This window comes from Larus michahellis, chromosome 19 (genome assembly GCF_964199755.1).
Source record: "Larus michahellis chromosome 19, bLarMic1.1, whole genome shotgun sequence".
Classification (NCBI taxonomy): Eukaryota; Metazoa; Chordata; class Aves; order Charadriiformes; family Laridae; genus Larus; species Larus michahellis.
Window position 1 is genome coordinate 1,636,399 of NC_133914.1, and position 11,577 is coordinate 1,647,975.

The 11,577-nt window shown below is 63.9% G+C and overlaps 2 protein-coding genes across 3 annotated transcripts; both read left to right on the top strand.

Moving 5' to 3' along the window:
- The first annotated feature begins 3,449 nt into the window (after positions 1 to 3,449).
- On the top strand, positions 3,450 to 5,755 carry LOC141733056 (gap junction beta-3 protein-like). The gene is made up of 2 exons (XM_074562815.1): positions 3,450 to 4,449; positions 4,757 to 5,755. The coding sequence occupies exons 1-2, from the start codon at positions 3,692 to 3,694 to the stop codon at positions 4,770 to 4,772; spliced, it is 774 nt and encodes a 257-aa protein (XP_074418916.1). The 5' UTR covers positions 3,450 to 3,691; the 3' UTR covers positions 4,773 to 5,755.
- A 1,757-nt stretch (positions 5,756 to 7,512) lies between these two features.
- On the top strand, positions 7,513 to 10,930 carry GJA4 (gap junction protein alpha 4). 2 transcript variants are annotated; one of them, XM_074562776.1, is made up of 2 exons: positions 7,513 to 8,028; positions 8,675 to 10,930. In XM_074562776.1, exon 2 carries the CDS (start codon positions 8,696 to 8,698, stop codon positions 9,725 to 9,727), a length of 1,032 nt encoding a protein of 343 aa, XP_074418877.1. In that variant the 5' UTR covers positions 7,513 to 8,028; positions 8,675 to 8,695; the 3' UTR covers positions 9,728 to 10,930. The 2 variants fall into 2 exon arrangements, with proteins under 2 accessions (XP_074418877.1, XP_074418874.1); XM_074562773.1 differs by having other exon boundaries at positions 7,513 to 7,707.
- Positions 10,931 to 11,577: the final 647 nt, after the last annotated feature.

Here is an 11,577-nt window from a genome sequence, read left to right on the forward strand (position 1 = left end):
GTCCCAAGAGGACAGGACTGGAGGCAGCTGGCAAGACAGGGTCCCACTGCAGGGGTCCCTGCTGCCACGCTCAGTCTGTGCCACTCCTTGGGAAAGTCTCATCTGGGACACCCCGGTGCCAGCAGGGCAGTGGCTGCAGGTTGCTGTAGGTTGGAGACACCAATGAGCTGTTGCAAAACTATTACTAAGGCAAGATCATCAAAAAGTGGGTTATAATTGCGTAATTTGTGATTCTTAGCAACAGTTGCTGGCTGACACGCAGCTGGGGGGACGGTGTGAGCCCAGTGCCGGTCCCCGGCTGCCCTGGTCTGGCCCAGGGTTTGCTGCCGGGTTTTCGGTGCCCAGAGCCGCCCATGCGGGGACGGAACATCACCTGGCAGGAGCCGTTGGCGCTGCTTGCAAAGGAATCCGGCTCCGTTGATCTCACTGCAGGATTTGACCCGCCTTTATTGTTCAACTCAAGTGTGTGCGTGCATGTGCGCAGACAAGAACCTCCACGGGAGCTGTTTGCCAGACTCACCCAGTTACTGGGAACAGAACAAACTACCCTTCCCTTCCCCACATGGGCTCAGCGCTGCGCACAAAGCCTGGGCACACCGGAGCGCTGCCGACGGGAAAGAGCTTCTGAAAGGTGCCTGGATCCGGCCACCCCCCTGTGTCCCTTTCGCCGCTGGGCAGGTACCTCCAGCATGGCAGGGCAGAGGCAGGGGGTGCTCGCAGGGCTGCTGGGGACCTGCGGGTTGTGGGGGGGACAGACCCTGCAGTGCTAACAGGGCGCAGGTGGGAGCTGTGTTAGGTGGGGACCCTGACGGCACACGGTGCCACCCTGGGACCCCGCAGGCAGTGCCAGCATCCCTGAACCATGGGGTTGCGCGCCCGTGGGGTGATGCAGGGGGATGGCACAGTGTGGCAGCTTGAGGAGCAGGATTGGCCACCCCAGGCTCCTCCATCCCTGCTCCTCCATCCCACCGCCCTTCCCAGGGACCAAAAGAGGCTGAGCCCCCTCTGGGGAACACGCACAGCCCCGCTCTGCTGTGTTTGCACCCCAGGCGGGAGCTGTGCGCTTTCGGGCCCAACGCCCTGCACCCACGCGGGGCAGGACCCGGCGGTGACACAGCAGGCTGGCACGCTGGGGGCTGGTGAGGTTGCGGAGCTTCACGGGAGGCAAACTGGTGCTGCAGGTAGAGCCGAGCACACCGGGAGGGTTGCCCCTGCTCCGCCTGGCCACCAGCCAGCGCCGTCCGGGCTGCGGGGCTCCCGCGGTGCCGTGCTCCGCACCCCGGCACAGGGCTCAGCACGGACCTCACGTCCCCTCCTGACCCACCGTCGGTCCATGGCCAGAGCCAGTGCGGAGCTGAGCCAAGAAGGTGGGTGCCGGGAAGGTTAGGGCTGGGTGGCATCACCCGCGGGGACCTGGAGATGGGGACATGGGTGAATTGGCAGGCTGGAGAGGGGGCACTGGCCCTGGGGGCATGCAGGGGCTGTGGGCTCCACCCTGGGCTGAGGAGGGGAAAGGGCTGGGCGGGAGCACTGCGATTATTCCCCACCCCAGGCACACTGCCGCGGGTTTGCCGGGGAGGAGGATCTCCCAGTTTCAGATGAGGTGGCGAGCAGAGGTGTGCAGGGCTGGGCAGAGGCGCTGGCACTCGTCACATGCTGGCACAGGACCCCAGGGTGGCCCCGCTCGGCTCAGCCGCGCTTCTCAGTGCGTCCCAGTCCAGCAGCGTGGGAGCGCGACGGCAGGTTCGGGGCTCGCTGCGGGGTGGACCTGGCCAGGGACGGGCTCCAGGCAGCACTCCAGGCTCTGTTCCTTCCCTGCAGCCCCAGGACACCTTGCCACGCCACACAGCCCTCCCCGAATGAGGGGGCCATGATCACCCGTGTGCCATCGTGCCCCCGGCCATGACCTACACTGGGCGCTTCCCACCCCACAACCCCCGGTGAGCGGGGAAGGAGCCGGAGCCTCTTCCAGGTAGGTCTCGGAGGTGCTGGGTCAGCAATGGGCAGCGGCTCCTCGGGAGTGGGAAGGCGAGTACGCGGCGCTGCTTGACCCGAGTAGCTGGGGTTGAAGGAATTAGCATTTGGGGTTGAAGGAATTAGCATTTGGGGTTAAACAAAGCTTTCGATCTGGCCAGAAATTGGAACAGCCCGTTTGCTCTGTTCTTCAAGGGCTCAGCCCTCACTGCTCACTCTGGGATTGTGGGGTGCTTTTCTCTGGTCTTCACCCCCACACCTCCTGTGCTCCCGGCAGTGGTGGTGTCCATTACTCAAAGCAACTCCTTAAAATACAGCAGTGCGGGATGGACCCAACCCGCCATCCCGAGAAGCTCTCTGTCACAGGAGACACCTTTACAGCATGGATTCAACAGTGCCAACTCACCTCTGGGTAAAAATCACCCGGGGTGCGTAAATCCAGGCAGCCAGCAGTAAAAATCTCCGGGTTGGGCTCAGCACACCGTCCTGCTCCTCGCGCCGGGGCAGCCCCAGGCTGAGCCGTGAAGCCGGTTTGGCCGGAGCGGAGCCTCGAGGCTGCTGGTGGCGCTGCCGGGAGCGGGATGCCGGCCAGGGCGACGCGCCAGTGACACGCACGGACTCTCGCTTTCAGCAGCCCCGCGCTCACCCATGCTCGGGCCGCCTCAGGTGTCACCTGCGAGAGAGAAAACCCCTCCCTGGCGTGTCCCGGCATCCCAGCTCTGCAGGAGCAGCTTCCCCTTTGGCTCTCAGCATTAGGAAATCACGGTGGCCGGTTTAGTGCATTTTAACCAAAAAACTGAGGCTCAGGGAAGGCTGGGACCGGCTGGGACCAAGCCTGAGATTCCCTGGAATCTCCCTAGTGGCAAAGGTCCCCATCCATCCCCAAAACGTGCTGGTGGACAGTGTGCAGGGGAGCGTGGCTGAGCCGCACGAAACCCTGGGGAGGAAAGAGGACTGGGGAGCGCAGACCGGGAGCTGTGCACAGGGTCCCACCAGACAGATGGGGCTCCCGCTGCCCCCCATCCTCCCCACCGCGGCTCTGGTGCATCGGGGGCACATGAAGCAACCCGTGAGCCTGCGCCTCAGTGCTGGGCAGCCAAGAAAGGGGCTGGCAAGACGCTGGGGGTCCATCCTGGTGGGCATTGGCACGTGGCCCTGCAGGCGGCAGGGGAGAAGGAGGACACGGTCAGGTACGGCAATGTGCTGTGGGGTCCCCTCCCGCCCCCATCCCAAGAGACCTGCCGGCTCGCGGGGCTGGTGTCCCCACAAGCCTTTCCTTTGCTGACGTGCCAAGTGCCCTGCACAGCCGTCCTCGCCTGCTCCCCCAGCACGGCCCCCCCTTGTTGATCCTGGCCCGCAGCAGGGGACGGCGCTGCCAATTCACACCAACATGCGCAGACAGGTGGGGACTTGGTGGCAGGCACTTGGCTGGATGGCTCATCCCTTACGGCAAAGCCTCCGTCAGAAGGAAGTGCAGAGGGGTTGAGTCACCTCTGACTGTCACTAGGAGAGCGCGGGGCTGGGCTTTACTGTCCACAAGTGGGGTGGACCCCCCACCCCAAATGAGCGTAATGTGGTGAGGGAGAGATTCTGGCAGGTCTATGAGATTAAGCGCAGCGAGAGATGAGCTGCCCCGTTGCAGTCTCCCATCATTCTTCACCCACCGCTTCTGCTGCTGTTTCTCCAGGTCGGGTGACTCTGGCCTCTGCCCGCCGCCATGGATTGGAAAACGCTGCAGGCGCTGCTCAGTGGGGTCAACAAGTACTCCACAGCCTTCGGCCGCATCTGGCTCTCCGTGGTCTTCGTCTTCCGCGTGCTGGTCTACGTGGTGGCAGCCGAGCGCGTGTGGGGAGACGAGCAGAAGGACTTTGACTGCAACACGCGGCAGCCGGGCTGCACCAACGTCTGCTACGACCATTTCTTCCCCATCTCCCACATCCGCCTCTGGGCCCTGCAGCTCATCTTTGTCACTTGCCCTTCCCTCCTGGTCATCATGCACGTGGCCTACCGGGAGGACCGCGAGAAGAAGAACCGGGAGAAGAATGGGGAGAATTGCCCCAGGCTCTACAGCAACACAGGCAAGAAGCATGGTGGGCTGTGGTGGACCTACCTGCTCAGCCTCTTCTTCAAACTTATCATAGAGATCGTGTTCCTCTACCTCCTCCACAAGATGTGGGACAGCTTTGACTTGCCACGGCTGGTCAAATGCTCCAAAGTGGACCCCTGCCCCAACACTGTAGACTGCTACATCGCTCGGCCAACTGAGAAAAGAGTCTTCACCTATTTCATGGTCGGAGCCTCCTCCATCTGCATTGTCCTCACTGTCTGTGAGATCGTCTACCTCATCTTCAAGCGGGTTATGCGGAGTGCACGGAAGTGGAAGAAGTCCACCAAGCGCTCTGTCAGCTACAGCAAGGCCTCCACCTGCCAGTGCCACCTCAAGACAGAGGAGAAGGACAACAAGTCCCAGCCTAGGTGTGTGGCAGCCCTGCAGGCCTCTGCTCCCAACCTGACTGCTGTCTGATGGGGTGCTGGGAGGGGAAGAGGGAGGGAGGTGTGTCCAGGGATGGCTGGCCGCAGAGGTGGCCACTGATGATGCCACCACTAGACTCTTCACCCAGGACCTCAATGGGTCTAAAGGGGAGGGGGGCACATCCATGGGAACTCTCCTGTCTGGGGCCATGGGCACGTCCCTGGGTGTCCCAGCAGCACAGGCACGCTCGCTGGCAGGCGGGTGCCGGCTGCCTGTGGGCATGCCTGAGGTTTTCTCTTCTTTCCACAGAGGAGAGGAGCTGTGAGCTCACCCGTCCCAGCCGGTTTGCCTTCCCCTTGTCCCAGCACCTTTTCAAGCCTGCCAAGTCCCCAACCCCTCCAGAGGCGACCCATGTGAAAAATGACTAAACCCAACAAGTTAAAGTCCCCTGAAAGAGGTCCCTGGGTGCAGACGCAGGTAAGGCGAGGGCAGCCCTGGAGCTCTGCCAGCTGTACGCAGTGGTGCCACGGGGCTTGGACATCACAGGGATGCACAGACACCGTGCATGACTCTGCTGAGCAGCCGGCCCCGCTGTGGCAGCCACTGCTGTCCAGCCCGGCAGCGAGCCCAGACGAAAGCTGCAGGGATGAAGCTGTTGAGCTTGGAGGGCACACGGGACTGGGGCTGGCAGGAGGCAGCGTGGGGGCTCCCATGTCCCTACAGCTTCTCTTGAGTCCTCCAGCTCTGCTGCTCCCAGTACAAATGCATCCGTCGGTGCCCGGTGAGAGCTGGTGTCACCCAGCACAGTGACAGTCCCCAGTTGGCCAGCTGGGGCAGGAGAAGCTTTTCTCCCTTTGCTCATGCAAGCACTGTGCCAATGTCCTGCCCAAATGGCTCTGCTGCTTCTCTCGATGCCTTTGTGTCCCCCCTCGCCTCAGATGGATGCATCACGCACAGCATCAGCTACGGATCCAAAGGGCCAATAAAGGCTGTGCTGTTTGTAGACACTGGGATCTGCTCTGCACACTGTAAATCGAGGGAAACTGCTGAGACCAGAAGAAATGGATTTGCAGTTGTTCCCCGGGAGCCCGTGGCCGGGTGGTCCTCACTCCCGCCAGGGCAGCACGGGCCGAGCCCCGGGGCCGGCATGCCCAGCGTCTGCCCGCTCTGCCGCCTCCTGGCTTGTCATGCGTCGTTAAATTTTAATTCACCAGAACCGCACGCTGGCCCCCAAGGAAATCAAGGAGGGCTCAGCATCAATTACTTACTAAACCTTGATAAATATTACAATAAATAGAAATGATTTCCATTTAATCTCTCCTTAAGCAGCGCCACGTGGAGGGTCCGCTGGCGCTCCGGCCAGCCATGTGTCCAGCTCTGCTCGGCCTGCCCACGCTCCCCCAGAGCCATGAGGGCGTCCTGGTGTGCACTGACACAGCCAGGGTCAGTGCAGAGGCCGTGACAGCAACGCCCACGCTGCCGGGAAGGTGATGCGTCTCTGTGCTGGGACACGCAAAAAGTGCTACCAGTGTGGGCTGCTCTCGTGGGCACCCCAGCACTGTGTCACCTGCGTCACCTGTGGTGCCAGCCCTGGGCATGGAGCAACCTATGCAAGAGGAAAGGTGCTCCAGGAGGTTGAAAGGCACAAGGCACTGGAAGGGGCTCTGGCATCAGCGCAGGTCTGCTTTGGGACACCTGCACAGCTCACTGGGGGCCCATGGCTAGTGTGGCTGAAGCCCATGCTGGGTACAGCCCTCCTGGTGGGTAAAGCAACATGGGAGCCAGGACACCCATGGGTGAGGGCAGCTCCGGTTCCTTTATAGTTTTGGAGCAGCTCCCCAGAGGGGAACTTTTCTACTCGTGGAGGGCTGGCGGGGCACAGAGCATCACTGGGGACAGACACCAGGAGGGGGCCACACTGCTTGGGCAGCCACAACCCAGGTGTGGTGGGAGTGGGAAGCAGTATTCATGGTGGACTGGATGGGAGATTGGCGCTGGGCTCCGCAGCACGCCGGTGCCACAGCATGGAGCGGCACGTGGGCGTTACCTGAAGCATGGCAATTATTTTTTATTAAATATAACGATGCTGTTCCGGCTCTGCCCTCCGCTCAGCCCCGGCACCGTCTGTGAGGAGGAAATGCCACGTCTCGGTGCAGGAGAAGCGGCAGCTCCCAGTTGTGTGTGCGGACTGGCCTAGTTTCTGGTTTCGAGAGCCCAAGCCCAAGCCCGCAGCCCCCGGCTGGCCCCACGCAGCCCACGCCAAGCGTGCCAGCCCTTTGCGGCCGCTGCAGGACGGTGGAGGGGGGGGCACACACGAGGGGTTTGCTCCCCCCGAAGTCAGCAAGACTTAAGCCCGTGCATAAAACATCATCCTCTGCCTACCCGCTGTCCCCCCTCCTTGTTGCGGTGCCTCCGCACCCCGCGCAACGCCCCGCCTGAGCCCCCCGACAGCAAAGCTCCGCTTAAACCCCGGTGCCGGGTCCCAGCACCGGGGTCCCCGGCGCGGCTCGGCCCGGGAGCCGGCGGGGGCGGCGGGGCCGGGGCAGCGCCGGGCTCCGGTGTGGCTCCAGCACCACCCAGCGCCCGTCGCGCCGCACGACCCGCGGGGGGACCCGCCGAGGGCCGCCGCACCGGCCCGGCCGGGGCGGGCAGCGGACGGAGCATCCCCGGGGACACCCCGCGGCGCGCCCGGGGCATCTGCACTGCTGCCCCCCGCCCGCGATGCGCGCCCGCTTTGGGGTGACTTGCTCAGGGTCCCACAAGCGGGCAGGGTCCCCCGGGTGGGTCCCTCCGCCGCCCGGCGGGTTTGTCCCGGTGGCGGAGCCGCAGCCACAGCGGGGCTGCCGGGCACGGAGGGTGCCGGCCACCGGGCTGTCCCCGCAGCCCGCCGGGGACCAGCAGGCAGGGACACCGCGGGCTTCCCACCGCCCCCGCACCTCCCGCCGGCTCCTCACCGGCTTCGGCCCCGGGGGTGCAGACTGAACCCGGGGGTCCCCGCCGGGCGGCGCTCCGCGGACCCACCGCCCCCACCCCGCCCCTCCCCGCCGGGGCCGCCCCCTCGGCCGGGGGGAGCGGGCCGGGGCGGGCCGGGGCGGCCCCGCACACCTGCGGCACGGCGCTAAGCCCCGGCCCCCGGTTTCCTGCCCGCGCTCCTCCCCCGGCTCCCCCGGGCCCCGCACGGCCAGAGCCGCACGGCCCGGCCCGGCCACTCACACCCAGCGCGGCCCGAGCCAGGCGGGACGTGCCCGGGAGCGGCGGAGGTGAGTGAGGGACCCCCGGGACATCGGGCACCGCTCGGGGACACCGTGCTTGGGGACACCCCCACCGCTGGCACCCGCTGTCTGCTTCGGGACACCACCTCCACCCCGCCGCGGCTGGGTGTCCCTTTAACTGCCCAGCTGGCACCTCTGCCTGCTTAATTGGCAGAGGTTAATTAGGAGCCGGGGCTGTGGCCGCTTCCTATCTCCCAGCCGGGCTGCGGGGCTGAGCTCCCGCGGGGGGATGCGGGCTGGGCTCCCCCGCAGTCGGGGGTGAGGCTGAGACACCCCGGGGTCCCCGGAGCAGCATCGGGTCTGTGTGCGGTGAGTGGTGCCGGGGGTCCCTGGGCTGGCGAAAGCCCTGGGCAAGGGTGAGCATGCTGGGGCTGGGGTGCCATTGTCCCGTAGCAAGGCTGGGACCTGTCCCATCAGTGCGAGGTGAGCCCTGAATGGGTTTCAGGGTGGCTGCTGTACCCCGGGGGTCTGTACTCCCCTCCCACAACCCTGCTGCTCTCTGCCCTTCCGTAGAGCTGGAGCAGCGGGCTGTAGGAGAGGCAAATCTGGGCTGCTCCTGTGAGCCCTTGCTGTGGCCCTGACCTCCCAGGGCAGCCCCAAAGCAGCCGGCCAGCGAGCCCTTCCCTGTGGGCTGTGTCCTTGGAGGCCAGGAGAACCACAAGCCATGGGTGCTGCGGGCTGGGTGCTGCTGGGGGGAGGTGAATCCCTGTGTTGCCTCTGCTCCCCCAGCCCCATGTTTCCACACTGGGCAGTGGGGTGGAGGAAGAACACTCCTGGGTTCAGAAATGCTGCCTGGATCCTTTGCCCAAGTGTGGGAATTTCCTCAGTGGGTTTGCTGGGACCCTCTGCAGAGCAGCCGTGTCCCGAGAAAGCTTGGGTTTAGGTAGCCCCATCTGCCCCAGCGTGGAAACAGCAAATTGACTTGGTTCCTCTCTCCTCCCCTCTCTGCTGCCAGAGACACAAGGTTCCCTAGAAGATGGGTGACTGGGGTTTCCTGGAGAAACTGCTGGACCAAGTTCAGGAGCACTCGACCGTGATTGGGAAGATCTGGCTCACCGTCCTCTTCATCTTCCGCATCCTCATCCTGGGCTTGGCCGGGGAGTCCGTCTGGGGGGACGAGCAGTCGGATTTTGTGTGCAACACCAAGCAGCCAGGCTGCACCAACGTTTGCTATGATAAAGCCTTCCCCATCTCCCACATCCGCTACTGGGTGCTCCAGTTCCTCTTTGTCAGCACCCCAACTCTGATTTACCTCGGCCACGTTGTCTATCTCTCCCGGCAGGAGGAGAAGCTGAAGCACCAGGAGAGCGAGCTTCGGGCTATCCACAGCAAGGATCCGAAGATTGAGCAGGCCCTGGCAGCTGTGGAGAAGAAGATGTCCAAGATCTACATGACAGAGGATGGGCGGCTCAAGATCCGCGGGGCGCTGATGTGGACATACATAATGAGTGTGATCTGCAAGAGCATCTTTGAGGCTGGCTTCCTCGTCGGGCAGTGGTACCTGTACGGCTTCTCCATGGTGCCCCGCTACGTGTGCAAGAGGGACCCCTGCCCCCATCAGGTGGACTGCTTCATCTCCCGCCCCACTGAGAAGAGCATCTTCATCATCTTCATGCTTGTGATGGGCCTGATCTCCTTAATCCTGAACCTCATGGAGCTCTTCCACCTCTGCTGCAAGAACCTGCTTAGCAACATCAAGAAGGTGTCGGTGCCGGCCGGCCCAAGCCGGGACACCTTTGCTGACGACATGGTCTCAGGTCCCTACCCGCCCAAGCACTACCCCTTCCTGCCCATGGCCGAGAGCCACGCACCATCCTACCAGGCCTACAACAAGCTCTCCAGTGAGCAGAACTGGGCCAACTTCCACAACGAGGAGAACCTGGCGCTGGGCAGTGGGAGCAGACCCCTCTCGGACCCCTACGCCCCCAGGGCTGCCGAAGCACCCGCCCTGGAGGAGAAGCTGTGCAGCCGGCCTGGGAGCTCAGCCTCCAAAAAGCAGTATGTCTAGTGCCGGGCTGGCCCCAGCCGGCTGAGGGGACCTTCCTCGGTCCCTTGTGCCTGAGAAGGTGCTGGCCGTGGGCAGGCAGCTGCCTCCTCCTGCCTGGTGCTGTGCCTCACGGAGGAGCCCCGGGGAGACCTGCCTGCCCCTGGGACACGATGCTCGGGAGCGGGGCTGAGCGGAGTCCCCGCTCTCTCCTATTTTCCCCACAGACCCTGCAAGGAAGGAAACTGCAGAAAGTTCCCCGGGACGGCGTGTCCCACATGCCTCGCCGTGGGAAAGGGAGAAATCCCTGGAGCCATGCGGCTGGGAACAGGCTGTCCCCGGGGCCGCAGCGGGAGGCTGCTGCCCCTCGGGAGCCGTAGCTTGGCCGGACCCTGGGGCTCGACCGAGCCCCCGCTGGCGTGAGAGCCGGGCGTGCGGCCGTGGGAAGCCACTCGCCTCCGCATGGAACGGGCTGAGCCCGGGAGGGCTGGGGGGAGCTGGGCTGGGGCAGCGCTGCCGGACGGGTCCTGGCCACCAGCCCCATCCTGTTCCTGTCACCCCGGCAGGGAGCCAGCGGTCCAGCGGCTCCTGCCCCGGGGTTTGTTGCAGGAGCTGCCCCTTCCCCACGGAGCACGGCTGGGTGAAGCTGCCGGCAGCTCTCAGCTGGGGCTCTGCGGTGACCGGCTGATCCCGATGGCTGCAGGGTCACCGCTCGGGTGCCCCGGGAGTGTGAGCTCCCCCCGCCTCCTGGCCCTGGACCCTTTCCCATGTGATGTGTGTCTCTAAGTTATTTTTAACCTGCTGGCCTTACCACAGAGCTTTCTGCCTTAAAGGTGCAGCTGTGCAGGGGATTTGGGGAGTCGAGTCCAGCCCGACCACGCGCCCTTGAGCCCTGTGATTTTTTTTTGGGGAGGAATTAGCCTAGCAACTGCTGGTTTGGGGAGTTATTGGTTTTATTACTTTGCACTAGTCATCTCCTGCTGTGGGCTGAGGTGCTGGAGGGCACCGAAGAACCAACCGCTGCCCTGAGAGCGGTTGCCCCCACATCCCCAGCCCACCGATGCTGTGAAAGGGGAAGGTCTTGTGGTGACTGGGGGGCTGTGGGTCCTGGGTGACCCAGACACGAGCGTGGGACACAGACTTTGCTCCTCAATGCTGTTTCCTTTCCCCCTGGCAGACTCAGCGTTGCATCTTGTTGAATAAAGTTGGATGAATGAAAAAAGTGAAGTGTGGTGTGAGACTGTGCTTCATGTAGCTGTCTTGGGGAGGGTGGGCGAGGGTTTGGGGTGGAGGGAGAGGGAAGCCCCTGTCCCGTGGGTGGTGGGATGAGCGTGGGCACCCTCCGAGCTCCAGTTGTGCTGCCGGTGCCACTCGCTCACTGAAAGCATAGCCCTCCCTGCTGTAGTGTCCTGTCCCCTTGAGCCCACCTTCAGCCCAGGGGCTGTCATGGGGCCGTTGTGGCTCAGGGTGGCCCAAAGCAGAGCTTGTCCCTGTAGCCACCCTCTCTGCCCTAGCTCTGCTGCAGATAAACCCGGCAGAGGCCGTGGAGCCGCTCACGGCTGCATAATAGGTGGAAATGAGCGGCAGATAAAGGCACACAATGTGGCTGGGGCTGTTGTTTAGTTTCTCTGGCCAGGCCAGCCCAGGGCAGAGGCTGCTGGCTGCTGAGGGCCTCTTCACCGAGGGTGGGACGGACTAAAAATACCCTGGAGAAAATGAAATATGGGTGATACGGGGTGATATCGCTGCCATCGGCCACTGGAGGAAGCGGAGAGGGAGGCACCCGGCTGTGCTGCCCTTGGTGCAGAGCCTGGGCTGGGGGCCGAGCCCGCCCTTGGCCCCCCCACCCTGCTGGGGATGCGGGGGGGTACAAT

What these genes read in the sequence shown, in the direction of transcription:
- GJA4 (XM_074562776.1), top strand. Translation starts at nt 8,696, where the DNA reads ATGGGTGACTGGGGTTTCCTGGAGAAACTGCTGGACCAAGTTCAGGAG.
- LOC141733056 (XM_074562815.1), top strand. Translation starts at nt 3,692, where the DNA reads ATGGATTGGAAAACGCTGCAGGCGCTGCTCAGTGGGGTCAACAAGTAC.